Genomic DNA, 27,313 nt, shown 5'->3' with positions numbered 1-27,313 from the left:
AGTGTAGCCAAGCCCTGAGATATGGGCAGCTATTTCCAAAAATGCCCACTAGATGGCAGCATATCTTGACTACTAATAAAGGGGCAGTGCAAGTACAAGAGTGTGGAATTGTTGTGCATGAGAGTGTGAGAAACTGACATGCAAGTTTCAAGGTTGAGGCTACTTCTTATCTGCTGGTAGGCAGTAAACAGGATAATAAATTAGAAAGTGGGACAGAATGGCAATTACCCAATGAAGTTACAGTTGTGCCTGTGTGTACCTTGTTAACCAATTAGCAACTGCTTGATTGCTTGGCCTTAATTGTATATAAGAGCATGCTGGAGAGAAATAAATGACTTTGCTTTCAATCATATTGACTGTTGAGCTTTGTTCACGCACGCCTGCGCTGCAACACAAGAGAACCTCAGAGCTAGGAGCACCTTGGGAATGGAGGTTGTTCCTAACTCTGGAATGTTTGTAACTGAACAAATGTTATGGTGGTTCCTTCAGAAGTTTACAACTGAACATTGACTTAATACAGCTTTGAAACTTTACTATGCAGAAGAAAAAGGCTGTAGTTCTGGTTCTAAATGAGGTGTGTGGTTGACTGGTCAGTTCGTAACTCTGAGGTTCTACTGTACATTATAACAGCCTATCAACTTGGACAGGAATCTTCCAAAAATGTAGGCTGGTGTTTGTTCATGATATAAAATATTTTTCACAAAGGATTGTTAGACTAAAAAATGGTGCACATGGGACTTGTATAATTGCAAGTCACATGGGGCATTGTTAGCTACAAAGCTTTGGAGACACAAAATGACCCAAGTGGGAGAAAGGTTAGAGTGGGACCATATTAAAAAGCATGAAGACAGAATACAAATATGAGGGAGCATTTATACTTGGTAAATCAAAGGGGAAGCCCCATTTCCAAACAAAGATCAAATGCACCAGTTTATCCCTTCAGGTAGCTGCAGGTCTCTTCACTGAGAAAATCCAGTTCCTGCAAAAAGAGGAGAGACAAGAACCTCTGCTGAGGATCGTGAGTCCTGGCTGCCGACCCCTGAGAAACAAGAGCTCATCACTTCAAGCTTGGGCTGTTCTGTGGTTACAGGTGAGCACCATCTTCCTGACTGCATTTCTATACCACCTTCCAAACAGGGGCATGAATGTGCTTTGTGAATATTAGAGGGATGAGGCGGATGAGGTTATATCTTTTATTTGACCAACTCCTATTGATGAATGAGAGAAGTTTTTGAGCTATACAGAGCTCTTCTATAGGTGAATTCAAACAGTTTTAGCCTCACCTTCCCACCACAGTCCCAGTCAGTGTTCATAGCACCTTTTCACAGAGTTGGAGCTTGAGATCCATGTCTTGTTACAGGTCTTCAGTTGGGAATCTGCTCCACTGACAAAAATGGAGCTGCCTTGATTTACACCAGCAGAGGATCTGGCTCATGTGTGCCCCAATGGGGCGGTGAGTGGTGATAGAGTCTTATTACCCCAGATCACACATGCCAGATTGTTTCTAGACTCCGAGGTCAGGGACAGCATCTTTTCCCCCTTCCCCTCCTCTGCCCCAGCACCTTTCTTCTTCCTGTATTATCATCCCACAATCATTATGGAGTGGGGAGGGTCAGTCCCCAGTTAGGGTTGCACATCAGCCTGGTTCTGCTCCTTCCTAAGACACACTCTCCAAAGAGCTGTATTTCATTACTGCTACATAGTCAATGTCAGGAAACAGAGAAGGCACTGCCAGTCCCTCACCACATCAGCATCACCACCAGAGGAAATAAGGGAGAATTTACACCACTTCATATTTTATGGCATAAACTGATCTCTTGTGAGGGGGGAGAAAATTGTTCTTTTTCCTACAGGGCACTGAAATGCTGAATATATCAGGATATATTGTTAGAATTAATGGAAATAAATCTAACAGAAGGTCGGTGCCTAAGATCTCTAGACCGCATTGAAAAAACTCAGTCCAAGATTTTAGTTGTTTGATTTTGACTCTTAACACACGGCGTGATTCTGGTCATTGCCAAAAATGAAATACAGCATTTAAGCATCAGTGTTAAGCTCTATGATGTCACTAAAGGCATATAATGGTGGATGAAGAAATAGTTTGATCTGTTATATCAGTACTTGGCTACCAGAGATATGGGCTGTTCCAGTAGTGATTGCTCTGATCATGGCAGAGGCTGGTCTACATGACTACAAATGTTCTGTTCTCAAATTGAGACTTCTGGCACTTTGCTCTGAACTCTACATTTAGGTTTAAAATTGCAGCCTATAATCAGGACAGGAAGGAGAGTTTCCGAATAGTTATGGAATTAATTAATGTAACTTGACTAACTTTTAACTCTATGTTCTTCCAATTCAATTGCACAGAGTGTGTTATTGTTCCTGGACTCAAACTATGGCAGACAGAGACTGGGGAAACCAAACGGCCATCACAGAATTCATCATTCTGGGATTTGGGGATCTCCCTGACCTGCAAATTCTTCTCTTCCTGATGTTCCAAGTAATCTACATGGCAACCGTGGCTGGGAACACCCTCATCGTGGTGCTCGTTGTGGCTGACCAGCACCTGCACACCCCTATGTACTTCTTCCTGGGCAACTTGTCCTGCCTGGAGACCTGCTACATCTCAACCACCTTGCCCCGGATGCTGGCCAGTCTCCTGACTGGGGACAAAACCATCTCAGTCAATGGGTATATCACACAACTGTATTTCTGTGGTTCTCTGGGATGTACAGAATGCTATCTCCTAGCAGCGATGTTTTATGATCGGTATTTAGCGATATGTAAACCCCTGCACTATTCAACTCTTATGAATAGCAGGTTTTGCTTCCAGCTGGCTGCTGGGTCATGGTTAAATGGCTGTTTGGTTACTGCCATCTTTGTCTTATTCCTATCACAGTTAATATTCTGTGGCCCAAATGAAATTGACCATTTCTATTGTGATTCCATCCCACTGATGAAACTCTCCTGCAGTGACACCCACCTGGTCATATTGCTTGCTTTCATAATAGCCTCCATATTCACCCTGCCTCCATTCCTACTAACCCTGATATCCTATGTGTACATCATCGCCAGCATCCTGAGAATCCCTTCCACCACCGGGAAAAAAAAGGCCTTTTCCACCTGCTCTTCTCACCTCATTGTGGTGACTATTTTCTATGGATCCATAATGATTGTGTACCTGTTACCGAAACATGATACACTGCGAGACCTGAACAAAGTGGTCTCTCTTTGCTACACGGTCCTAACTCCCCTGATAAACCCCCTCATCTACAGCCTGAGAAACAGAGAGTTCAAGGAAGCCTTGTGCAAAGCAGTCAGTAAATTTGTGCCTTTCACCAAATGTGCAGAGACTCCTAGAGAATAACTTAGCCTGAGGTTTTCAAAGCTGCCCGGTCATCAGCCCCCATTAAAATTAAGTTGAAATCTCCCATTGAAAATCTCAGCACTAATGTGAAAAACAAAAGGAATAAGAAAAGAAAAAGAAAAGGATATGATCTGCATGGAGTTACTGAGAGAGTCTTTATGGTCTCCCGCTGTGTCCATGTAACACATCTTCCAGGAAAGTGAGGAGCTGACAGCTCTGTCACTCTCTCATGTTCAGCACTGATACACACAGTATGAGGGTATTTTTCTCCAGGGTGTTGGCTAAATGTTCACCCTCTGTGAGGAGTGTACAGTGTCTGAAACCACACAGAGCTGAGATTGTGTAAGGCAGAAAATCCACTAACAATGAAAATAAATCCCTGGGTATATCCCTTGTTCATTGTTTCTCTACGTAAGATAATAAAGTCTTGTATTCAAATTCAGACTTTCTTAAGTTTCCATAGCAATATTTCTGAGTAAGGCTAAGGTTTCAAAGAATCATAGAAGTTTAGGGCTATAAGAGACAACAGGAGGTCATCTAGTCCAACCCCTGCTCAAAGCAGGACCAACACCAACTTAATCATCCCAGCCAGGGCTTTGTCAAGCCGAGCCTTAAAAACCTCTAAGGGTGGAGATTCCACCACCATCCTAGGTAACCCATTCCAGTGCTTCACCACCGTCCTCGTGAAATAGTGTTTCCTAATATCCAACCACTGCTCCGTGTTCTGTCATCTGCCACCACTGAGAACAGCCAAGCTCCATTCTCTTTGGAACCCCCCTTCAGGTAGTTGAAGGCTGCTATCAAATCCCACCTCACTCTTCTCTTCTGCAGACTAAATAAGCCCACTTCCCGCAGCCTCTCCTCAGAGGTCATGTTCCCCTGCACCCTAATTATATTCATTGCCCTCTTCTGAACTAACTCTCTCCAATTCGTTCACATCCTTTCTGTAGTGAGGGGCCCAAAACTGGATGTAATACTCCAGATGTGGCCTCACCAGTGCTAAATAGAGGGGAATAATCACTTTCCTCGATCTGCTGGCTATGCTCCTACTAATGCAGCCCAATATGCCATCAGTCTTCTTGGCAACAAGGGCACACTGCTGACTCATATCCAGCTTCTCGTCCACCGTAATGCCCAGGTCCTTTTCTGCAGAACTGCCACTTAACCAGTTGGTCTCCAGCCTGTAGCAGTGCATGGGATCCTTTCGTCCTAAGTGCAGGACTTTGCTTTTGTTCTTGTTGGACCTCATCAGATTTCTTTTGGCCCAATCGTCTAATTTGTCTTGGTCACTCTGGACCCTAGCCCTACCCTCCAGCGTATCTACCTCTCCTCCTAGCTTAGAGTCATCTGCAAACTTGCTGAGGGTGAAATCACTCCCATTATCCAGATCATTAATTTTGTCACAGGTATTTATAGTAAGAGTCAGGGACAGGTCACAAGCAAAAAAGAAAAATTCATGGAAGCCCGTGACCTGTCCCTGACTATTACTATAAATATTGTGACAATGTGGAGGTATTGTGCAGCTGTTGAGCTGGCTCTGCCCCCACCACCACCACTACTGTTGGGGGATTGGAGGTCCAGTGTCTCCCTCCACCCATGTCTGGCATGTCTCCCCTTCCACTCTGCCCCACGCCCTCATCCCACAGTGTCAAGGAGCTCTGCAGTCTGACTCAGGGAGTCCTCCTCCCCCAGCCTCTGCTTGAACCAAAACTGATCAGAAGACTTACAAAAAGCAATGAAAAGGCAGTGGGAGACACATCTAAGCCCCTCCAGACAAGGGTGATATGATTAAGGAAACTCCCCAGCCTCATTTGCTTCAAAGATGGGAAAGGGAGGCATCTCCATTAGCATACAGAATGGAGAACAGAGATTCCGAGACAATAACCACACTGAACTCTGCGATCGGGAAAGCGGGGAAGCATTGCATGATGGGAAATCTCTGCTCCAGATGGAAATTAACCCATGCCTGCACACACCCAGCTCAGAAATTATCAGACCAATTCTAGTAATAAATCCTCTATTGATATCCAAAATATTGAAACGACCTAATTGCATTAGGAGCCCCCGTGAAGGAACACCGTCCATAGCCAGGAATGATCAGTTCTTATTGTGTAGCCTGGATCAAACAACTTTGTTATAGTTCCTTGAATCATCGGTTTACCCATAAACAAATGTAGTGTTCATTGTTATTTCCCTACAAAACCCCCTTACCACCACCCAAGTAAATGTTCTGATGCCTGGATCTAAACTCTGCATCAGTTTCATTGTTTCTGACTGATTGTGCTGTGGTCTCTCTACCTGTCTCCAGCACTCCAAGACCCCCCACGACCAACACCACCTGGGAACCCTGAGATTCAAGCTTCAGAGAGTGGTGACATCTTTCTCTCTCTCTCAATTTGTATAGCCTCCTGACTATAGTCATGTGCAGCACATTTCATTAGGGTGTGCAGCCAGGGGATTTTTTTTTTAAAGGTGAATATTTATTGAATATTCAATCATAAAGGACATTATTTTTATTCCTCAAACAAACTAAAGAAACTAAAGCTTAACTAAACTTAATTTTTTTTAAAAATTAACAACCAACCTTCACTTAAAAAATATAAACTTAAAAAAATGAGACACAAAATACCAAATTTTTGCTGTAGTGATAACCAGGTGTATACAAAGATACAGTCAATTTTCATGATTTTAACCAGATAATGAGCTAAACCAAATTGATCAAAACAGATTAAGGTGTCTTCATTTTCCTGTCCTAGAGAATGAGACGTTGCTCACCAGGTGTTATGGACTTAAATTCCTCAATCATATCATTGTAATTAACTGACAAAGCCAATTCTTGTTCAATGTACAAAATCATGAGCAGGGCAGGCTCCAGGCACCAGACGAGAAAGCACGTGCCTGGGGCGGCACATTGTAAGGGGCAGCATTCTGGCCAATCTTGGGGCAGCACATTCCGGCCGCCCTGCCGTGGTTCTTTATTTTTTTTCCCTTTGGCAGCCAGGTCCACAGCTCCGGAGCCCCTGGCCGGCTCCCCGTGCTCCACCAGTCCCAGGCCAGCCAGGGCATGTACCCCAGTCTGGGGGGCAGGAACTAGTGATCCCCGCCGCTCAGTGTGCCGCCGGGATCCCTGGGACGTGCCACTCCCCGCTGCCTGCACTGGCCTCTGCCTCCTGCGCCGCTCTGAGCATTGCCCAGCCAAGCCGCCTTTAAAGGAGTGGCTTAGCCAGTGCCTCCTGCAGCCCCCAGGGGCTCCGTCTGCCCACCTGGGAGAACCACCCCAAGGCTGGAGGGGGGAGCACCTCTCTCCCAGTTGTGATCGGGCTGCAGTGCCACCCTTCACCCCCCTGCAAGCTGCCTTGACCTCCCTCCACACGCTCCCTGCAGCTGCCTTTTTTTTTTCCCTGTTTTTCCCTGTTGTCGGGCCGCTGTTTTTTGTGTGTGTTTGACAGTGACTTCAAAGTCTTCAACTGGGATCCTACTTCTTTTGAAATCTTCTCCATTACTGCATGTTGCACAGGACTCTGCTCCATGAAGGCATAAAGAGTCTGAATAACACCAGGAAATCAAAGACAGTTCTGTTTTGTTTACTTGAAGTGCATGCACCTACTAGGATGAGGTTCAAACAATGCACATAGCAGTGTACATAGAGTATTTCACGGTTTCTTTCTTTACATTTCATTTGAACTCCCACAGTACATCCAGACATAGTAGACGCGCCATCAAAACAGACAGACATCACTGATGACCAGTCAATTTTAAGAATGCCAAGGACGTCATTTAACTCAAAAATAGACTGAGCATCAACTGTTAATAGTCTCTGAACAGACACAAAATGTTCAACTGGACTATATTTTTCATTGTCAAAATATCACATCACAACGGACATCTGTTTATGGTGTCCACAGTCAGTAGTGTTGTCAGCAATTATTGAGACCATTTTTCCATTTAGTGAAGACACAATCTTTTTTTGCACACCGTTGTTCAAGGCCACAATTAAATCATTTTGGATGCAATTACTCAGATAGGTAGCGTTTTGAGGAGATTGTTGCACATGCCTTGACATTACAGGATCCTATTTTTGGAGCATATTGACAAGATTTAGAAATAAACCTTTCTCAAAACTCTCAGCTTTTTCATTGTGACCCCTGAATGGTCTCCCACCTTTCGCCAAACACAGAACAATGTCAATCAGTCGCTCCATTACACTTCGGTTATGGCACAGTTCTTCTTCTTGTTTAGACAGATTAGCCTGCTTGCCCTCCTCCAACAAAACACCAATGGGTTTCCCTTCATTAAAACTTGACCATGAAGAACCACTCAACACATGAGATTTTGACAGTTGGTGGTTTTGAAAACATTCGTTAGCCCTATGCCAGTTTCTGAATCCCTTATCAATAAATGCTGGATCAATGTGACCTTTGTTTGCTGCATCATTAGAGGAGAAGAAACGGCAGTAAAAGCAAAATGCTGCGTCCTTTGAGGGGCTGTATTCCAACCACCTATACTTTTCATACCATACTAATGATCTTTAACAATATGTTCTGACTAATCATACTAATCTCCTGGAGTGTGTTCACACACATACCCAGTGTCTGTTGCTTCTTAGGAGTTCCTGTGTGTTAGCAACGCTAGTAAAACCTTTGCAAACGTGACCAGCTCCAGCAAAGCAATAGCTCCAGGATCACTGGGCCCTAGGAGGTGGGGAGGTTGGGCAAACAAAGAGGTAGACTCACAAGCCAGGGGCAGAGGGACTACCCAGACCCAAGGATAGGTTAATGGAGGATAGGTCCATCAATGGCTATTAGCCAGGATGGGCAGGGATAGTGTCCCTTGCCAATGGCACTGGCCACTGTTGGAAGACAGGATACTGGGCTAGATGGATCATTGATCTGACCCAGAACAGCAGTTCTTTTGACCCAGCTGGGGATTATGCCAGGGTAACTGAGGCTGCTCCTAGGGTCAGGTCTGTCAAACAGTCATCAGGAGTTTTTTTTATGGATATAAAAAAACTGGTTAAAATTTTGTCTCCACTCCGCCTGATACCAAGTTAAAAACTCCATGATGTGACCATGGTTATAGCAACTTCCGTTCCTCGTCCTTCCACTTAAACAGACAACACTGACCCATGGACACCAGCCAAAGTGGAAGCAAGAAAGGAGACATTATGTTGCCAAATGACCAACAGAGGGAAGTGGAAAGTGCGGTGAAGTTGTATAATGGTGTATAAGTGTTGAGCAGAGAGCACTGAAGGGAAGAGGACCTCTGTGCTGCGTAATGAGCTGTGGCTAGTAGCAGATGTTATGGAGTGAGTTACGGGCTTTTAGTTATACTAAATAACAGCTACCAGGTGCCATGAGAGTCAAGAATGGCACCAGGGGCCATAAAAGTCAAGCTATAGCAAGAAGAATCCATAGAGGAAAGGAGAGGAACAGGCTGCCATTCTGGGAATGGCACTCGACACTCGACAGCAGCAAAGTAGAGGAGATGAGGGGCGGGGGGGTGTCAGAAATGCTGACCAGTGACCAAGATTTCAGTAGGTAATACAATAATGGGAAAGTTATACTGTAAAATGGCCACTAGGTGGCAGCATGTTGTAGGCATGAGATATAGGCAGCTACTTTCAAAAATGCCCATTAGATGGCAGCATCTCTTGACTACTAATAAAGGGGCAGTGCAAGTACATTATAAGTGGCCATCACCTTGGACAGGCATCTCCCAAAAATGTAAGCTGGTGTTTGTCCATGTGTAGCGGAGTGACCACCTGCTCCATCCTGGAAGGGGTTGGAAAAGCCATGCAGAGGGCTGGGGCTGGGCAAGGTAAAACACTGGCTGATTGGGGGAAGTGGCTGCAGCTGGGGCCTGATACTGAGGTGAGGTGGGGATAGTGGGTTGGGGTTCCCCTGGGGAAGGACACGAGGGTCAGAGTACAGGTGGACCACTGGCCTGCAGAGGGCGCTCCTGGCTGGTAAAACAGCTAATTCCCTGAGAGTATCAGAGGGGTAGCCGTGTTAGTCTGGATCTGTAAAAGCAGCAAAGAATCCTGTGGCACCTTATAGACTAACAGACGTTTTTGAGCATGAGCTTTCGTGGGTGAATACCCACTTCGTCGGATGCAAGTAGTGGAAATTTCCAGGGGCAGGTATATATATGAAAGCAAGAAGCAATCTAGAGATAACGAGGTTAGTTCAATCAGGGAGGATGAGGCCCTGTTCTAGCAGTTGAGGTATGAAAACCAAGGGAGGAGAAACTGGTTTTCTAGTTGGCAAGCCATTCACAGTCTGGCATACGCCATCATATGCCAGCAACGCCCCTCTGCTATGTACATCGGCCAAACTGGACAGTCTCTACTGGAAAAGGATAAATGGATACAAATCAGATATTAGGAATGTCAATATACAAAAACCTGTAGGAGAACACTTCAACCTCCCTGGCCACACAATAGCAGATCTTAAGGTGGCCATCCTGCAGCAAAAAAACTTCGGGACCAGACTTCAGAGAGAAACTGCTGAGCTTCAGTTCATCTGCAAATTTGACACCATCAGCTCAGGATTAAACAAAGACTGTGAATGGCTTGCCAATTACAAAACCAGTTTCTCCTCCCTTGGTTTTCACACCTCGACTGCTAGAACAGGGCCTCATCCTCCCTGATTGAACTAACCTCGTTATCTCCAGCTTGCTTCTTGCTTGCATATATATACCTGCCCCTGGAAATTTCCACTACTTGCATCCGACGAAGTGGGTATTCACCCACGAAAGCTCATGCTCTAAAACGTCTGTTAGGGTAGGTCTATACTTACCAAGCGGGTCGACGCAGAGAGTTCGACTTCTCGGAGTTCGAACTATCGCGTCTAATCAAGACGCGATAGTTCGGACTCCCTACGTGCTCCGGTCGACTCCGGAACTCCACCACCGCGAATGGCGGTGGCGGAGTCGACCTTGGAGCCGCGGACTTAGATCCCGTGACATCTGGACGGGTGAGTAGCCCAAACTAAGGTACTTCGACTTCAGCTACGCTATTTGCGTAGCTGAAGTCGCGTACCTTAGTTCGACCCCCCCCCGTTAGTGTAACCAGGCCTTAGTCTATAAGGTGCCACAGGATTCTTTGCTGCTTTTACAATTCCCTGAGAGACCAGCAGGAGGTGCCACAGTGGTCAGTCCGCACATCTACACCATGAGCTAAAATATTTTCCTCAAAGGATCATTACACAAAAAATGATGTACAATGGGAGTTGTATAATTGCAAGTCACAGTGGGTACTGTTAGCTACAAAGCTTTGGAGGCACAAAATGAACCAAGTGGGAGAAAGGTTGAAGTGGGACCATATTGTAAAGCATAAAGAAAGAATAAAAATATGTGAGAGTATTTACACTTATTAAATCGAAATGAAAGCCCATTTTCCAGAGGTAGATCAGATGCACCAGTTCATCAATGTTCTAAGACAGATCGCAGCAGCTGTTCGTCCATTCAGGTTAATGCAGGTGTCTTTGCTGAGCAGATCCAGTTTCTAGTGAATGATGAAAACCAAGTACCTGAGTGGAAGAAACTGATTCCTGGCCACCAATCCCCTCAGAAATAAGAGGTCATCACTGAAGACTTGAGCTGTCCTGTGGTTACAGGTGAGCACCCTCTTCCTGATTGTGTTTCTAACACTACCTTCCAAACAGGGGCATGAATGTGCTTTGTGAATATTGTTAGCAGTGTTGTTGTAACCGTGTTGGTCCCAGGATATTAGAGAGACAAGGTGGGTGGGGTGATATCTTTTACTGTACCAACTTTGGCTGGAGAGAGAGACAAGTTCCCACAGCAGTGCCAGTTAGTGTTAATGGCACCATTTAACAATAGCGAAATTGAGATATATGCCTTGTGAAAGGTCCTCAGCTAAGGATCTGGCTCAGGATAACTAGGGTGAAGCCTGGAATACAAGAATGGAAATCAAAACTAAGTGAAGTTGATAAAAAGGAACATTAAAATGGGTTGTTAAGTGGGTAAAGTGTAAGAACGAAATTAGGAGGCTGAGAGGGAATTTGAAAAATAAATGGTTTTAGTTAAAATTAAATAACAAACTGTTTCACTGTATCTGAGTCAGGCAAGTTGCAAGAGAATCCATGAGTCAGCTGAACCCAGGGAATAAACAAGATATAGACATCGCTTAGGTGCTATGGTTGAGATTTTGAAGCCACCTAGGAATTGGGTGTCCTAATCTCCTATTAGAATTAATGTTGCAATCCTATAGACAGTTTGACAACCTCCTCTCAAATGATTTATTTGTATTGATCTTTACCAAAAAGTGTTATGAAGTAATCTGCGCCACGTCAACTTTTTGTCAGGGAACAGCCTGTCAGAGGCTGAAATATCAAAAGAGCAGATTATTGACCTAACTGGAATTTGGGGTTTCTCTGTATCACTTTAGGAGAATGTAGTAATATAGGAATTGCCAGATTAGATCAGACCCAAGGGCCATCCTGGCCTGTATCACTCTCGGAGAGCAGGCAGTGATAGATGTTTCAGAGGCAAATGTAAGAACACTGCAATAGCAGTTCTGGGATAATCTCCCCTCACATGTGTCGTGTTGGTCTATAATAGTCAGTTTTGGAATGGTTATTAAACCTCATGATTTGGGGCTTAAACCAATCTCTATTGTTGCCATTATTATGATAACTCTGGATATTTATATGGCTATCAGGAACATCCAATCTCTTCTGGAATCTAGTTAAGTCCTTCATATCTATGACTTCCTGTGGCAGTGAGTGTGATGCTCCCAATGGGGATGCAAGAGTGTGAGTGCCAAACTCAGGACAGAGTTTCAATCCAGGGCACAAACCCCTCGTTGGTTGTCAAGTCTAAACTTCGATTTCACCAACCAACTGCACCGAGTGCAAACTCCTCAGACACTTTAACAGCCTTGAGAGAGTCCCCACAGAAATTCCCCTTGGCTGCGCCGCTCTGTGCTGCCACCCAGGTGAGCGTATCTGTGGTACACGACCCCTTACGCCAAGGATCACAGCAATATTCAGGTTACTCCTGACTTCCCCCAGGTCAATTGCACTTTAGGTCTCACACCAAAGAGGACACTTGGAGCCAATCCTATAGTGAAGGATACTTTATAGGAAGATTTATTAAATAGGAAAAGGAAATGAGAGTTATTTACAAGGTTAAAGCAAGCAAACAGACCCATGAATGAGTCACAGTCTCAGGTTTCAAAAGGTAATACAGGCTTCTCTCAGCAGCAAGCTGTATTTGACCTATAGGACTAACCCAGGCTAAGCAGCTGGGGATATCTTACTAAAGTCTAGAAACACCCTGCCCCAAGTGTCCAATTAGCATAGAGATCCCTAGTTCCTTTTGTTTGGGTTTCCCCCCCCCCCCCTGCCATCTGCTCTGAGCTGCAAACTCAATCCACTTGCATGACTCATCTTCATAGGGAGGAGAGCAGAACAATAAGTCTCTAGTCCTTTTGTTGATTGTTTCTCAATCCAGTTGGGTGGATATTCCAACTGTAATCTTCCTACATTGCCCAACCGGTATTAGGGTGACCAGATGTCCCAATTTTATAGGGACAGTCCTGATATTGGGACTTTGTCTTATACAGGTGTCTATTAACGCCCCGCACCCCCATCTCCTGTCCTGATTTTTCACACTTGCTATCTGGTCACCCTAACTGGTACTGATGGGTTTCCTTTTTCAGGAGAGGCTTAAGTTCTGTGGAAGAGCAAGTCTTCACACGCATTAACGTCCCTCTCCTGTGTGGTGATTCATACTCACAGACGCTCACTACAACTGCTCAAATATTAAATTACAATATGGAACAGAATTACAGGGGAGATTAATGCAGGCAGCAACTGACCAGCATTCAGCAGAGTCCAAACATTAAACCCTTTTTTATAATTCTAGTTCCCTTTTTATTAATATTAACCCACAAGTGAGCCAGACTGATTCCACCTTTTTATCTGTTAGTGTCCTGTTGAAAAAGGGGGGACCTTGGCATGAGATAGCACTTGATCTGCCAGCATCCCTGTGAGTTCCACAGTTTAATTACAATTGGGGTGAACAAGTATTTCACTTTATAGATTTTAAGTTGCCCACTTGGGGCAGGGGGGCGATGACCCACTGGCACAGCACCTCCTGCTGGTTGTCTCGGGAATTAGCTCTTCCAGCACAGAGTGCCCTATGCAGACTGGTGTCTCGCCTTCTCCTAGTCCCCCGTGTTCCTCTTGGACCACAATGCCCCTTTATCTGGGGGTGCTGCCACCTGGCAGTGCCCCCACACTCTGGGTCTCCCCTCCCAAGGGAACCCCACCCTCTATCCCCACCTTGCCTCAGTGGCCAGTCATTGTGTAGCCCCCACTCCCTGGGGCAGACTACAGTCTGTAAGCCACTCATCATCGAACAGGGGGTTAGGACCTGCTGCCTTTGCCTATTTCTGGGCTGCCTCGCTGCAGCCCCGGTACCTATTTGGCCCTTTTAGCAAGGCCTGCAGCCTGGGGTTTTACCTGACTGGAGTTCCCCAGCTCCCTCTGCCCTTCCCCAGCTCTGCTCCACCACAGGTGCCTGTCTCAGCTCAAGAAGCTAGAGAGAGGGGGTGTTTTGCTTCTGGCCACAGCCCTCTTATAAGGGCCAGCTGGGCCCTGATTGAGCTGGCCACAGCTGTGGTCGGCGACTCACTCAGCTTCCCCAGCTCTTCTGAATCCCTTTTACCCAGACGCAGCCCTCTCCAGGACTGCTTTTAACCCCTTCAGGGCAGGAATGGGGCAGCCGCCCCACTACACCCACCTTTTAATTCTGTTGTAAGTTCCCCTTGTTCTTGGAGTAAGGGCCAGGGAAAACAGAAGTTCCCCATTCTACCTTCTCCCAGGTTCTGCAGAAAGAGGAGCATCAAGAACCTGAGCTGAGAATCCTGAGTCCTGGCCACTGAACCCTGAGAAACAAGAGCTCATCACTTCAAGTTTGGGCTGTCTTGTAGTTACAGGTGAGCACCGTCTTCCTAACTGTATTTCTATACCACCTTCTAAAAAGGGGCATGACTTTCATTGCTGGTCACTTCCATGATTTCTGAAAACATTTCTTCTCGCGTCTTTTTTTTCCACCGCCTTATCTGAGATAGTCTTTGGGACGGAGTAGGGAGGCTTGAAAAATTTGCAGCTGCATGAGGGAGGGAAAAAAGGGAGAGAAGTATTTAAAAAGATACATTTTACAGAATAATGATCATACTATTTCATGGTGAACCACACTATTCACCTTAAATAGCACACGTGTTTTCACTACAAGGTCGCATTTTGCATCTTAATATTGAGTGCCTGCGGCTTTGGTGTGACAGATCACAGACGCAGGTCCGGGCAGCAGAATTCGGCTTGCATGCGGCCATGGTAAGCCATTGTCTTTCCTCTTTTGCAGCCTTCATCTATCCAGCGCACCCTTTCCCAAATAGCAAGCAAAGCCCATTGAGTGCTGCTTCTTTCCTGTTAATGTGCAGCAGCAGAAATCACTCCGTGGCTGGTATCATGGAAGGTCACTGCTAAATGCCCCCCTTCCCCACCCCACAACTGCGTGGCTGGTAGCAGGAAAGATCCCTGCTAGCCAAACGCGGAAAAGCTCAGCGCCAATCGCCCCCCCTACCCCCCGCTTGGCTACCTGCATGGAAGGATTTCTTTTAAGCCACAGGCAAACAGCCCAGTAGGAATGGCCATCTCTGTCCCTTTACTTAAATTCCTGAATTTCAACCAGGTTACCATGAACGAGATCACTCATTAAAAAACGCTTGCTTTTAAACCATGTCTTATATTTACAAGGTAAACTCACCAGAGGTCCCTTCCATGGCTTCATTGTCTGGGATAGTTGCTTGGGAGGGCTGGGAGGGTAATTCCGTCAGGGTGAGATAAAGCTCCTGGCTGTTGGGGAGAACGGAGTGCTGTGTGCTCTCTACAAGCTCGTCCTCCCCTTTCTCCTCCTCATCTTCCCCGTCCACAGAATCCTCAGCCATGGCTGCGATTACCACCCCCACCTTGGAATCCACAGACAGGGGTGGGGTAATGGTGGCGAACCCCCCTAGAATTGCATGCAGCTCAGCATAGAAGAAGCATGTTTTCGACCCTGCCCTGGACTTTCCGTTTGCCTCTTTGGTTTTCTGGTAGGCTTGTCTGAGCTCCTTAACTTTCACACGGCACTGTACTGAGTCCCTGCTGTGGCCTCTCTGCATCATGACCTTGGAAATTTTTTCAAATGTTTTTTCATTTCGTCTTTTGGAACGGAGTTCTGTTAGCACAGAATCCTCTCCCCATACAGCGATCAGATCCAGTACCTCCCATGCAGTCCATGCTGGAGCTCTTTTTCGATTCTCAGGAGACTGCATTGTTACCTGTGCTGATGATCTCTACACGCTGGGCGAACAGAAAATGAAATTCAAAAGTTCGCAGGGCTTTTCCTCTCTACCTGGCCAATGCATCCAACTCCAGATTGCTATCCAGAGCGGTCAAAATGGTGCACTGTGGGATAGCTCCTGGAGGCCAATACCATCGAATTGCGGCCACACTAACCCTAATCCGACATGGCAATACCGATTTGAGCGCTACTCTCCTCGTCGGGGAAGAGTACAGAAATCGGTTTAAAGAGCCCTTTATAGCGATATAAAGGGCTTTGTTGTGTGGACATGTGAAGGGTTAAATCGGTTTAACGCTGCTAAATTTGGTTTAAACGCGTAGTGTAGACCAGGCCTTAGGCCTTAGGCCTGGTCTACACTACGCGTTTAAACCGATTTTAGGAGCGTTAAACTGATTTAATGCCGCACCCGTCCACACTACGAGGCCCTTTATATCGATATAAGGGCTCTTTAAATTGGTTTCTGTACTCCTCCCCAATGAGAGGAGTAGCGCTAAAATCGGTATTACCATATCGGATTAGGGTTAGTGTGGCCACAAATGACTGCTCTACAGCCAAAATGCTTCTGAAATAAATGTTGTCAAACTTTACTAATTCTGGGTCACTGAGAACGAAAATGATGCTTAAAATTGTTGATTGGCTCTAGTTTTCAAGATATGCTATTGGGTCAGTATATACGACCCTTGACTTGGGAATAGCGGAGGATAAGTGAGTTATAAAGGGAAGGGATCTCAATTTAAACCAGAAATAACTAAAATACATCTTTGACTGGATCTATGAATAAATCTATGACTGGGTTTGGACAGTACTTACTTTTTAGGCAAAACAATGAATGATGCAATCTGAAGCTGGTATTGTGTCATACATGATATGAATTGCATCATGTTATTCCTAGAAGTCATGGATGATGCAATCATAATGAAGCTTACATCACTCTGCTGAACAAATTGCCCTATATCAGCTCTAGAAATCATACAGTGTCGTGCTCTCTTATTTGTCAGTGTTTGATTTTGCAAAGGGACACATTTCTGTTTAGCCAAAGTGAGCAGAGATGCCTCGTACTTGTGTGAACAATGCAGATAACTTCTGCTATGTTTGTGGTGAAGTGACTTTTGCATCACAAAAGTGCAGTATAACCACTATGGTTAAGAAAGCCTATCACCTTTATTTTGGCTGCAAAATTGGAGATCAGGACAAGAGGTGGGCCCCATACATATGCTGCAACACTTGTGCAACAAATCTTCGCCAGTGATTGAACAGGAAAAGGAAATCTATGCCTTTTGCAGTGCCAATGATTTGGAGAGAGCCAACAGATCATACCAGCAATTGTTACTTCTGCATGGTGCCTCCAGTTGGGAAAGGTGTGTCAAAGAAGAAAAAGTGGATTGTGCATTATCCAAACATTCCATCAGCTATACGCCCAGTACCCCACGGAGAAGGACTGCCGGTTCCTGATGCACCAGAATCATTCTCACTTGAGTCAGACGAGGAAGAGGAAGAGGATAAAACTTCTGGTCCTGAACCATCAATGTCACAGGACCCACATTTTCTCCCATCCTCCTCCTCTGAACCACACCTCATAACACAAGGTGAACTGAATGACCTTGTCAGGGATTTGGAACTACCCAAGAGTAAGGCAGAGCTGTTGGGCTCCAGACTACAGCAGTGGAATCTCCTGGCAGGTGATGTTAGGGTTTCCATGTTCCATGACCGTCAAAAGGATCTTGTCCCATTCTTCTTCATGGAAGGTGATCTTGTAGCCTGCAACAACATCGATGGTGTGATGGCAGCCCTCAACATCGTTCACGATCCAGATGAGTGGAGACTGTTCATTGATTCATCGAAGACGAGTCTTAAAGCTGTTTTACTGCATAATGGCAATGTTTTGCCATCAATTCCAGTTGGTCATGCAGTCCACATGAAGGAAACCTATGACAAAATTAAACAACTTTTGAGGTGCATAAACTATGACCAACATCATTGGCAGCTTTGTGGTGATTTGAAGGTTGTTGTTCTCTTGCTTGGTCTGCAGACTGGATACACAAAGTACTGCTGTTTTCTCTGCGAATGGGATAGCCGTGCAAGAGATTCCCACTACATCAAGAAAGACTGGCCACTCCGACAGTCATTGGAGCCTGGGAGGAAAACTGTTCAGCATCCAGCACTTGTTGAATCAAGGAAGATTTTGTTACCACCCTTACACATCAAGCTGGGTCTGATGAAGAACTTTGTCAAAGCCATTAGCAAAACACAAGCAGCTTTTAAGTACCTCCGTGGAAAATTTCCAAGGTTAAGTGAAGCTAAGATAAAGGAAGGTGTCTTTGTTGGTCCTCAGATTCGTGAACTTCTTCGAGATGATGCATTTGACCATGCACTGCATGGCAAGGAAAAGACAGCATGGAAAGCCTTCCAGTTAGTGGCAATAAATTTTCTCGGAAACAACAAGGCAGACAACTACAGGTTGTTGGTGGAAAACCTCCTCAAGGCATACAAAAGCCTTGGTTGCAACATGTCACTAAAGATACATTTTTTGCACTCTCATCTAGATTTTTTTCCACCGAACTGCGGAGCAGTGAGTGATGAGCATGGCGAGCGATTTCACTAGGACATTGCAACAATGGAGAAATGCTATCAGGGCAAATGGAACCCATCAATGCTTGCAGACTATTGCTGGACAGTGACAAGAGATGCTCCATTTAATGAATACAAGAGACAAGCCAAGAAGCGCCGAGTAGACACCGAATAGGACTAAATTATGTACATAATAGTTTTTTGCCTTTTGTTTCATAATAAATTTTATTTATATAACCCTTCTGCTGATTTTTAAAGTGTTACATAAACAGGACGGGTGAAATATTATCATGTAAAGCAACCATAAACACATGAAAAGACCTAGGTTTACAATTTATGATTAAAACTCTACTATCTACACAATATACATAGACATAAAATGTAAAAACTTAAATATCTTAGAAACAGTAGCCAATCAGCTGTTTTAATTGTCATATTTGAATTCCGCACATCAAAATACATAATAAATTGCACATTTTATCTCTGAAGCAGACGACTTCTCAAAAATTGTAGACCAGTGAAATCGACGGTATTGGCCTCCGGGCAGTATCCCACAGTGCACCACTGTGACTGCTCTGGACAGCAAGCTGAACTCGGATGCAGTGGCCAGGTAGACAGGAAAAGCCCTGAGAACTTTTGAATTTCATTTCCCGTTTGCCCAGCGTGGAGCTCCGATCAGCATGGGTGGCGATGCAGTCCCAAATCCAAAAAGAGCTCCAGCATGGACCGTACGGGAGATACTGGATCTGATCGCTGCATGGGGAGACACATCTGTTCTATCAGAGCTCTGTTACAGAAGACGAAATGACAAAACGTTTGAAAAAAATCTCCAGGCTATGATACAGAGTCCACAGCACAGTGCTGCGTGACAAGCATAATGGAAAGCCAAACAATCAAATGGACGCTCATGGAGGGAGGGAGGGGGTACTGATGACTCCAGCCAGGGGCGGCTCTATGTTTTTGGCCGCCCCAAGCAGTCATGCGCGGGAGGCGCCCCGGAGCCGCGGGAGCAGCGGACCTCCCACGGGCATGACTGCAGAGGGACCGCTGGTCCCGCGTGGCTCGGCCGGACCTCCCGCGGCTGCGGACGGTTCGCGGGTACGGCGGGTCCGCTTGAGCTGCCGCAGTCATGCCTGCGGGAGGTCCAGCCGAGCCGCGGGACGAGCGCCCCCTCCGCAGTCATGCCTGCGGCAGGTCCTGTCCTCCCGGGGCTCCGGTGGACCTCCCGCAGGCATGACTGCGGCAGGTCTGCCGGCCCAGCCTGCCGCCCCCCCCGGCGGCAGGGAACGCCCCCTACATTTTGCCGCCCTAGGCACCAGCTTGTTTTGCTGGTGCCTAGAGCCGCCCCTGACTCCAGCTATCCCACAGTCCACAGCAGTCTCCAAAAAGCATTTGCATTCTTGGCTGAGCTCCCAATGCCTGTAGGGTCAAACACATTGTCTGGGTGGTTCAGGGTATAGCTCGTCAATTTACCCCCTCCCCCCTCCCGTGAAAGAAAAGGGAATTAAATCATTTCTTGACTTTTTTCAATGTCACCCTATGTCTACTGAATGCTGCTGGTAGACGCGATGCTGTGGCAGTGAAGAGCAGTAGCCACTCCTCTTCCCTCCCCGGTGGCAGATGGTACAATATGCTTGATAGCTGATGAATACCATCATCTGCCCATGAGTGCTCCTGGCTGGCCTCAGGTGAGGCTGGCCGGGGGCACCTGGGTACAAATAGGAATGATTCCAGGTCATTCCCAGTAGATGGTACAGAACGGCTGGTAACCGTCCTCATCATAGCAACTGGGGGCTGAGCTTCATCAGCCCCCTCCCTTTCATTTGTAAAAAAAAGCTTCTGTACTGCCTGGACTATCATAGCAGCGGGATGCTGGGCTCCTCTCCCCCGCACCGTTTAATGTCCTGCCTGTACTCTCATAGCAGTGGGATGCTGGGCTCCTCTTCCCCACACCACTTAATGTCCTGCCTGGACTATCATAGCAGCTGGAGGCTGCCTTCCCCTCATTTTATCTCACTAACAAGTCACTGTTTCTTATTCCTGCATTCTTTATTACTTCATGACACAAATGGGGGGGACACTGCCACAGTAGCCCAGGAAGGTTGGGGAAAGAGGGAAGCAACGGGTGGGGTTGTTGCAGGGGCACCCCCCGTGAATGGCATGCAGCTCACCATTTCTGCGGGGTCTGACACGGAGCAGCTGTGCTCTCTGGTTCTCTGATACACTGGTTCTCTAATACACTAGCCCCATATTCTAGGCAGGACTGATTCTATTTTTAGATACCATAAAGGAGGGATTGACTTGGGGAATCATTCCCATTTTTGTCTTTGTGCCCCCGGCCGACCTCAGCCAGGGGCACCCATGACAACAGCAGACAGTACAGAACGACAGATAACCGTCATCTCATTACCAATTTACAACGGCAGCAGACAGTACAGAACGACAGATAACCATCATCTCATTGCCAATTTACAATGGCAGCAGACAGTACAGAACGACAGATAACCGTCATCTCATTGCCAGTTTACAATGGCAGCAGACGGTACAGAAAGACTGATAACCATCTCTGCTATCATGCAAAAGCAAATGAATGCTGCTGTGTAGCGCTGCAGTATTGCCTCTGTCAGCGGCATCCAGTACACATATGGTGACCGTGACAAAAGGCAAAACAGGCTCCATGGTTGCCATGCTATGGCGTCTGCCAGGGCAATCCAGGGAAAAAGGGCGCAAAATGATTGTCTGCCATTGCTTTCCCGGAGGAAGGAATAACTGACGACATTTACCCAGAACCACCCGCGACAATGATTTTTGCCCCATCAGGCACTGGGATCTCAACCCAGAATTCCAAGGGACGGGGGAGACTGCAGGAACTATTGGATAGCTACGGAATAGCTACCCACAGTGCAACGTTCCAGAAATCGACGCTAGCCTTGGACCATGGACGCACACCGCCGAATTAATGTGCTTAGTGTGGCCGCATGCACTCGACTTTATACAATCTGTTTTACAAAACCGGTTTATGAAAAATCGGAATAATCCCGTAGTGTAGACGTACCCTTAAATTCATTCAGGTGTTTAGACTCAAGGCCTTACCGCACCCTACAGGAACAAAGAGGCATATACAGCTTAAATCACCCAGACAGCTTTGAAAACCTCAAGCTAAGTTATTATCCTGGAGTCTCTGCAAATTTTTGTGAAAGCCACATTTACTGACTGCTTTGCACAAGGCTTCCTTGACCTCTCTGTTTCTCAGGCTGTAGATGAGGGGGTTTAGCAGTGGAGACAGGACTCTGTAGCAAAAAGAGACAACTTTTTTCAGGTCTCTCAGTGTATCACATTCCAGTAGCAGGTAGACAATCATTATGGTTCCATAGAAAATTGTCACCACAATGAGGTGAGAGGAGCAGGTGGAAAAGGCCTTTTGTCTTCCGGTGGTGGAAGAGATTCTCAGGATGGTGGCAATAATGCACACATAGGATGTCAGGGTTAGTAGGAATGGAGGCAGGGTGAATACAGAGACTAATATGAAATCCATCAATATGACTTGCTGGGTGTCACTGCAATAGAGTTCCATCAGTGGGATGACATCACAATAGAAATGGTCATTTTAATTTGGGCCACAGAATATTAACTGTGATAGCAATAAGACAAAGATGGTAATAGCCAAAAACAAACAAACAAACGAAAAACAAAAACACACCAAAACCCAACAACATTTAACAGGGAGCCATAAGTCAATTGGAGGTAAAACCTGGTATTCATAAGAGTTGAATAGTTCAGGGGTTTATGTATCAGTAAATACTGATCATAAGACATCGCTGCTAGGAGATAGCATTCTGTATATGCCACAAAAGCAAAGAAATACAGCTGCGTGATGCAGCCACGGACTGAGATGGTTTTGTCCCCAGTCAGGAGACTGGCCAGAATCCTTTGCAGGATGATTGCGGTGGAGCATGTCTCGAAGCAGGACAAATTCCACAGGAAGAAGTACATGGGGGTATGAAGATGCTGATCAGCCACAACAAGCACCACGATGAGGGTGTTCCTGGCCATGGTTGCCATGTACATCACCAGGAATATCAGGAAGATGCTGTCCCTGAACTCAGAGTCTAGAAATAATCTGGCATGTGTGATCCGGGCTAGTAAGACTCTATCACCACTCGCTACCCCATTGAAAAGTCATGGAAGACAGAAGACATTCCAGAAGACTGGAAAAGGGCAAATATAGTGCCCATCTATATAAAGGGAAATAAGGACTACCCGGAGAATTACAGACCCGTCAGTTTAACTTCTGTACCCAGAAATATAATGGAGCAAATAATTAAGCAATCAATTTGCAAACACCTAGAAGGTAATTAGGTGATAAGTAACAGTCAGCATGGATTTGTCAAGAACAAATCATGTCAAACCAACATGATAGTTTTCTTTGAAAGGGTAACAAGCCTTGTGGATAGGGGGGAAGTAATAGATGTGGTATATCTTGACTTTAGTAAGCCTTTGATACTGTCTTGAATGACCTTCTCATAAACAAATTAGGGAAATACAACCTAGATGGAGCTACTGTATATATGGTGGGTACAAAACTGGTTGGAAAACCATTCCCAGAGAGTAGTTATCAGTGGTTCACAGTCATGTTTGAAGGGCATAATGAGTAGGGTCCTGCAGGGATTGGTTCTGGGTCTGGTTCTGTTCAATATCTTCATCAATGATTTAGATAATAGCATAGAGAGTACGCTTATAAAGTTTACAGATGATACCAATCTGGGAGGAGTTGCGAGTGCTTTGGAGGATAGGATTAAAATTCAAAATAATCAGAACAAACTGGAGAAATGGTCTGAAGTAAATATGATGAAATTCAATAAGAACAAATGGAAAGTACTCCACTTAGGAAAGAACAATCAGTTGCACACATACAAAATGGGAAATGACTGTGGAAGGAAGGAAGGAGTACTGCGGAAAGGGATTGGGGGGTCATAGTGGATCACAAGCTAAATATGAGTCATCAGTGTAACACTGTTGCAAAAGAAGCAAACATCATTCTGGGATGTCTTAGCAGAAGTGTTGTAAGCAAGACACGAGAAGTAATTCTTCCGCTCTACTCCAAGCTGATTAGGCCTCAACTGAAGTATTGTGTCCAGTTCTTGGTGCTACATTTCAGGAAAGATGTGGACAAATTAGAGAAAGTCCAGAGAAGAGCAATAAAAATGATTAAAGTTCTAGGAAACAAGACCTATGAGGGAAGATTATTAACGATCTGGAGGATGTTGTGGACTGCACCCTTAGCAAGTTTGCAGATGACACTAAACTGGGAGGAGTGGTTGATACGCTGAAGGGTAGGGATAGGATACAGAGGGACCTAGACAAATTAGAGGATTGGGCCAAAAGAAATATGATGAGGTTCAACAAGGACAAGTGCAGAGTCCTGCACTTAGGACGGAAGAATCCCATGCACGGCTACAGACTAGGGACCGAATGGCTGGGCAGCAGTTCTGCAGAAAAGGACCTAGGGGTTACGGTGGACGAAAAGCTGAATATGAGTCAACAGTGTGCCCTTGTTGCCAAGAAGGCTAATGGCATTTTGGGTTGTATAAGTAGGGGCATTTCCAGCAGATCGAGGGATGTGATCATTCCCCTCTACTCAGCACTGGTGAGGCCTCATTTGGAGTACTGTGTCCAGTTTTGGGCCCCACACTACAAGAAGGATGTGGACAAATTGGAGAGAGTCCAGCGGAGGGCAACAAAAATGATTAGGGGGCTGGAGCACATGACTTATGAGGAGAGGCTGAGGGAACTGGGATTGTTTAGTCTGCAGAAGAGAAGAAGGAGGGGGGATTTGATAGCTGCTTTCAACTACCTGAAAGGGGGTTCCAAAGAGGATGGATCTAGACTGTTCTCAGTGGTAGAAGATGACAGAACAAGGAGTAATGGTCTCAAGTTGCAGAGGGGGAGGTTTAGGTTGGACATTAGGAAAAACTTTTTCACTAGTAGGGTGGTGAAGAACTGGAATGGGTTACCTAGGGAGGTAGTGGAATCTCCTTCCTTAGAGGTTGTTAAGGTCAGGCTTGACAAAGCCCTGGTTGGGATGATTTAGTTGGGTTTGGTCCTGCTTTGAGCAGGGGGTTGGACTAGATGACCTCCTGAGGTCCCTTCCAACCCTGAGATTCTATGATTCTATGATTCTAAGATTGAAAAAATTGGGTTTGTTTAGTCTGGAAAAGAGAAGACTGAGAGGGGACATGATAACTGTTTTCAAGTACATAAAAGGTTGTTACAAGGAAGAGATACAAAAATATTCTCCTTAACCTCTGAGGATAAGACAAGAAGTAATGGGCTTAAATTGCAGCAAGGACAGTTTAGGCTGGACATTAGGAAAAACTTTTATATCTGTCAGAGTGGTTAAGCACTGGAATAAATTGTCTAGGGAGATTGTGGAATCTCCATCACTGGAGATTTTTAAGAGCAGGTTGGACAAACAACTGTCAGGGATGGTGAAGATAGTACTTGGTCCTGCCTTGAGTAAAGGGGACTGGACTAGATGACCTCTCAAGATCCCTTCTAGTTCCTCGATTCTATGATACTATGATTGGGGCTCACACTGAGCCAGATCCTCAGTTGGTGTAAATCAAAGTAGTGCCATTTGTGTCAGTGGGGCAGATCCTCAACTGAGGACCTGTAACAAGACCTGGATCTCACGCAACAGCTCTGTGAAAAGCTGATATGAATGCTGACTAGCTCTGCAATGGGAAGGAGAGGCTAAAACTCTTAATATTCACCTGAAGAAGAGCTCTGTGTAGCTCAAAAGCTTATCTCATTCACCACCAAAAGTTGGTCCAATAAAAGATATTACCTCACCCACCTTGTCCCTCTAATATTAACAAATCACATTCATGCCCCTGTTTAGAAGGTGGTATAGAAATGCAGTCAGTAAGACAGTGCTCACCTGTAATCACAGGACAGCCCAAGCTTGAAGTGATGAGCTCTTGTTTCTCAGAGTTCAGCGACCAGGACTCAGGATCCTCAGCTGAGGTTCTTGACGCTCCTCTTTCTGCAGAAACTGGGAGAAGGTAGAATGGTGAACTTCTGTTTTCCCTGCCCTTTATTCCAAGAATAAGGGGGACATAACAACAAAATTTAAAGGTGAGCAACTTAAAGTCTAGAAAATGAAATACTTCTTCATCCAATGTGTAACTAAACTGTGGCACTCCCTGTGATGCTGGCAGACCAAGTTCTAGCTCATGCCAAGGTCCCCCCTTGTTTCAGCAGGACACTAACAGATACAAAGGTGGAATCAGTCTGGCTCACTTGTGGGTTAATATTGATAAAATGGGTTCTAGAATTATTAAAAAAGTGTTTAATGTTTGGACTCTGTTGAATGCTTGTCAGTTGCTGCCTGCATTAATCTTCCCTGTAATGTCTGTTCCATATTGTAATTTAACATTTGGGAAGTTGTAGTGAGCTTCTGTGAGTATGAATCACCACACAGGAGAGGGACATTAATGCGTGTGAAGAGTTGCTCTTCCACAGACATGAAGCCTGTCCTGAAAAAGGAAACCCATCCGTACCAGTTAGGATGACCAGATCGCAAGAGTGAAAAATCAAGACAGGGAATGGGGGGTAATACAAAGCCCCAAATATCAGGACTGTCTCTATGAAATCGGGACATCTGGTCACCCTAATATCGGGTGGGCTATGGGTGGATATTACAACTGGAAACTCCCTACAACTGGATTGAGAAACAATCAACAAAAGGACTAGCACAGGGGTTAGCAACCTTTCAGAAGTGGTGTGCCAAGTCTTCATTTATTCACTCTGATTTAAGGTTTTGCGTGCCAGTCATACATTTTAATGTTTTCAGAAGGTCTTTCTATAAGTCTATAATATATAACGAAACTACTGTTGTATGTAAAGTAAATAAGGTTTTTAAAATGTTTAAGAAGCTTCATTAAAAATTAAATTAAAATGCAGAGTCCCCCGGACCAGTGGCCAGGACGTGGGCAGTGAGAGTGCCACTGAAAATCAGCTCGCCATAGGTTGCCTACCCCTGGACTAGAGACTTATTGTTCTGCTCTCCTCCCTATGAAGATGGCAGGAGGGGGATAAAAACTCCAAGCAAAAGGAACTAGGGATCTCTAGGCTGCTTGGATGCTCGTGGCAGTGTGTTTCTAGGCATTCACAAGAGATGCCTGCTGCTTTGCCTGGGTTAGTCCTAAAGGTCAAATACAGCTTGCTGCTGAGAGAAGCCTGTATTACCTTTTGAAACCTGAGACTGTGACTCATTCATGGGTCTGTTTTCTTGCTTTAACCTTGTAAATAACTCTCATTTCCTTTTCCTATTTAATAAATCTTCCTATACAGTAGTTCACTATAGGATTGGCTCCAAGAGTCCTCTTTGGTGTGAGACCAAAAGTGCAATTGACCTGGCGGAAGTCAGGAGTAACCTGAATATTGCTGTGATCCTTGGCGTAAGGGGTGGTGCACTACAGATACGCTCACTTGGATGGCAGGACAGAGCGGCGCAGCCAGGGAGACTTTCTGGGGGGACTCTATCAAGGCTATTAAAGTGCCTGAGGAGTTTGCACTTGGCGCAGTTGGTTGGTGAAATCTAAATTTAGAATTGACAACCAATGAGGGGTTCATGCCCTGGTTTGTAACTGTCTGCCCTGAGTTTGGCACTCACACTCTTGCATCCCCATTGGGAGCATCACACTCACTGCCACAGGAAGTCATAGATATGAAGGACTTAACTAGATTCCAGAAGAGACTGGATGTTCCTGATAGTCATATAAATATCCAGACTTATCATAATAAAGGCAACAATAGAGATTGGCTTAAGCCCCAAACCATGAGGTTTAATAACCATTCCAAAACTATTATACACCAATATGACACATGTGATGGGAGATTACCCCAGAACTGCTATTGCAGTGTTCTTACATTTGCCTCTGAAACATCTAGTACTGCCTGCTCTCGGGGAACGATACTGGCCAGGATGGCCCTTGGGTC

At 45.5% G+C, this 27,313-nt stretch overlaps 1 protein-coding gene across 1 annotated transcript; it reads left to right on the top strand.

The window, feature by feature from the left end:
• Window positions 1-2,271: 2,271 nt before the first annotated feature.
• Window positions 2,272-3,367, top strand: LOC123346966 (olfactory receptor 6N1-like). The gene has a single exon (XM_044984401.1). The coding sequence runs from the start codon at window positions 2,396-2,398 to the stop codon at window positions 3,365-3,367; it is 972 nt and encodes a 323-aa protein (XP_044840336.1). The 5' UTR covers window positions 2,272-2,395.
• Window positions 3,368-27,313: the final 23,946 nt, after the last annotated feature.

The sequence above is a fragment of the Mauremys mutica genome, chromosome 12 (assembly GCF_020497125.1).
Source record: "Mauremys mutica isolate MM-2020 ecotype Southern chromosome 12, ASM2049712v1, whole genome shotgun sequence".
NCBI lineage: Eukaryota > Metazoa > Chordata > Testudines > Geoemydidae > Mauremys > Mauremys mutica.
Note: the sequence above shows the minus strand (reverse complement) of the source record. Positions and strands in the feature narration are given on the sequence as shown.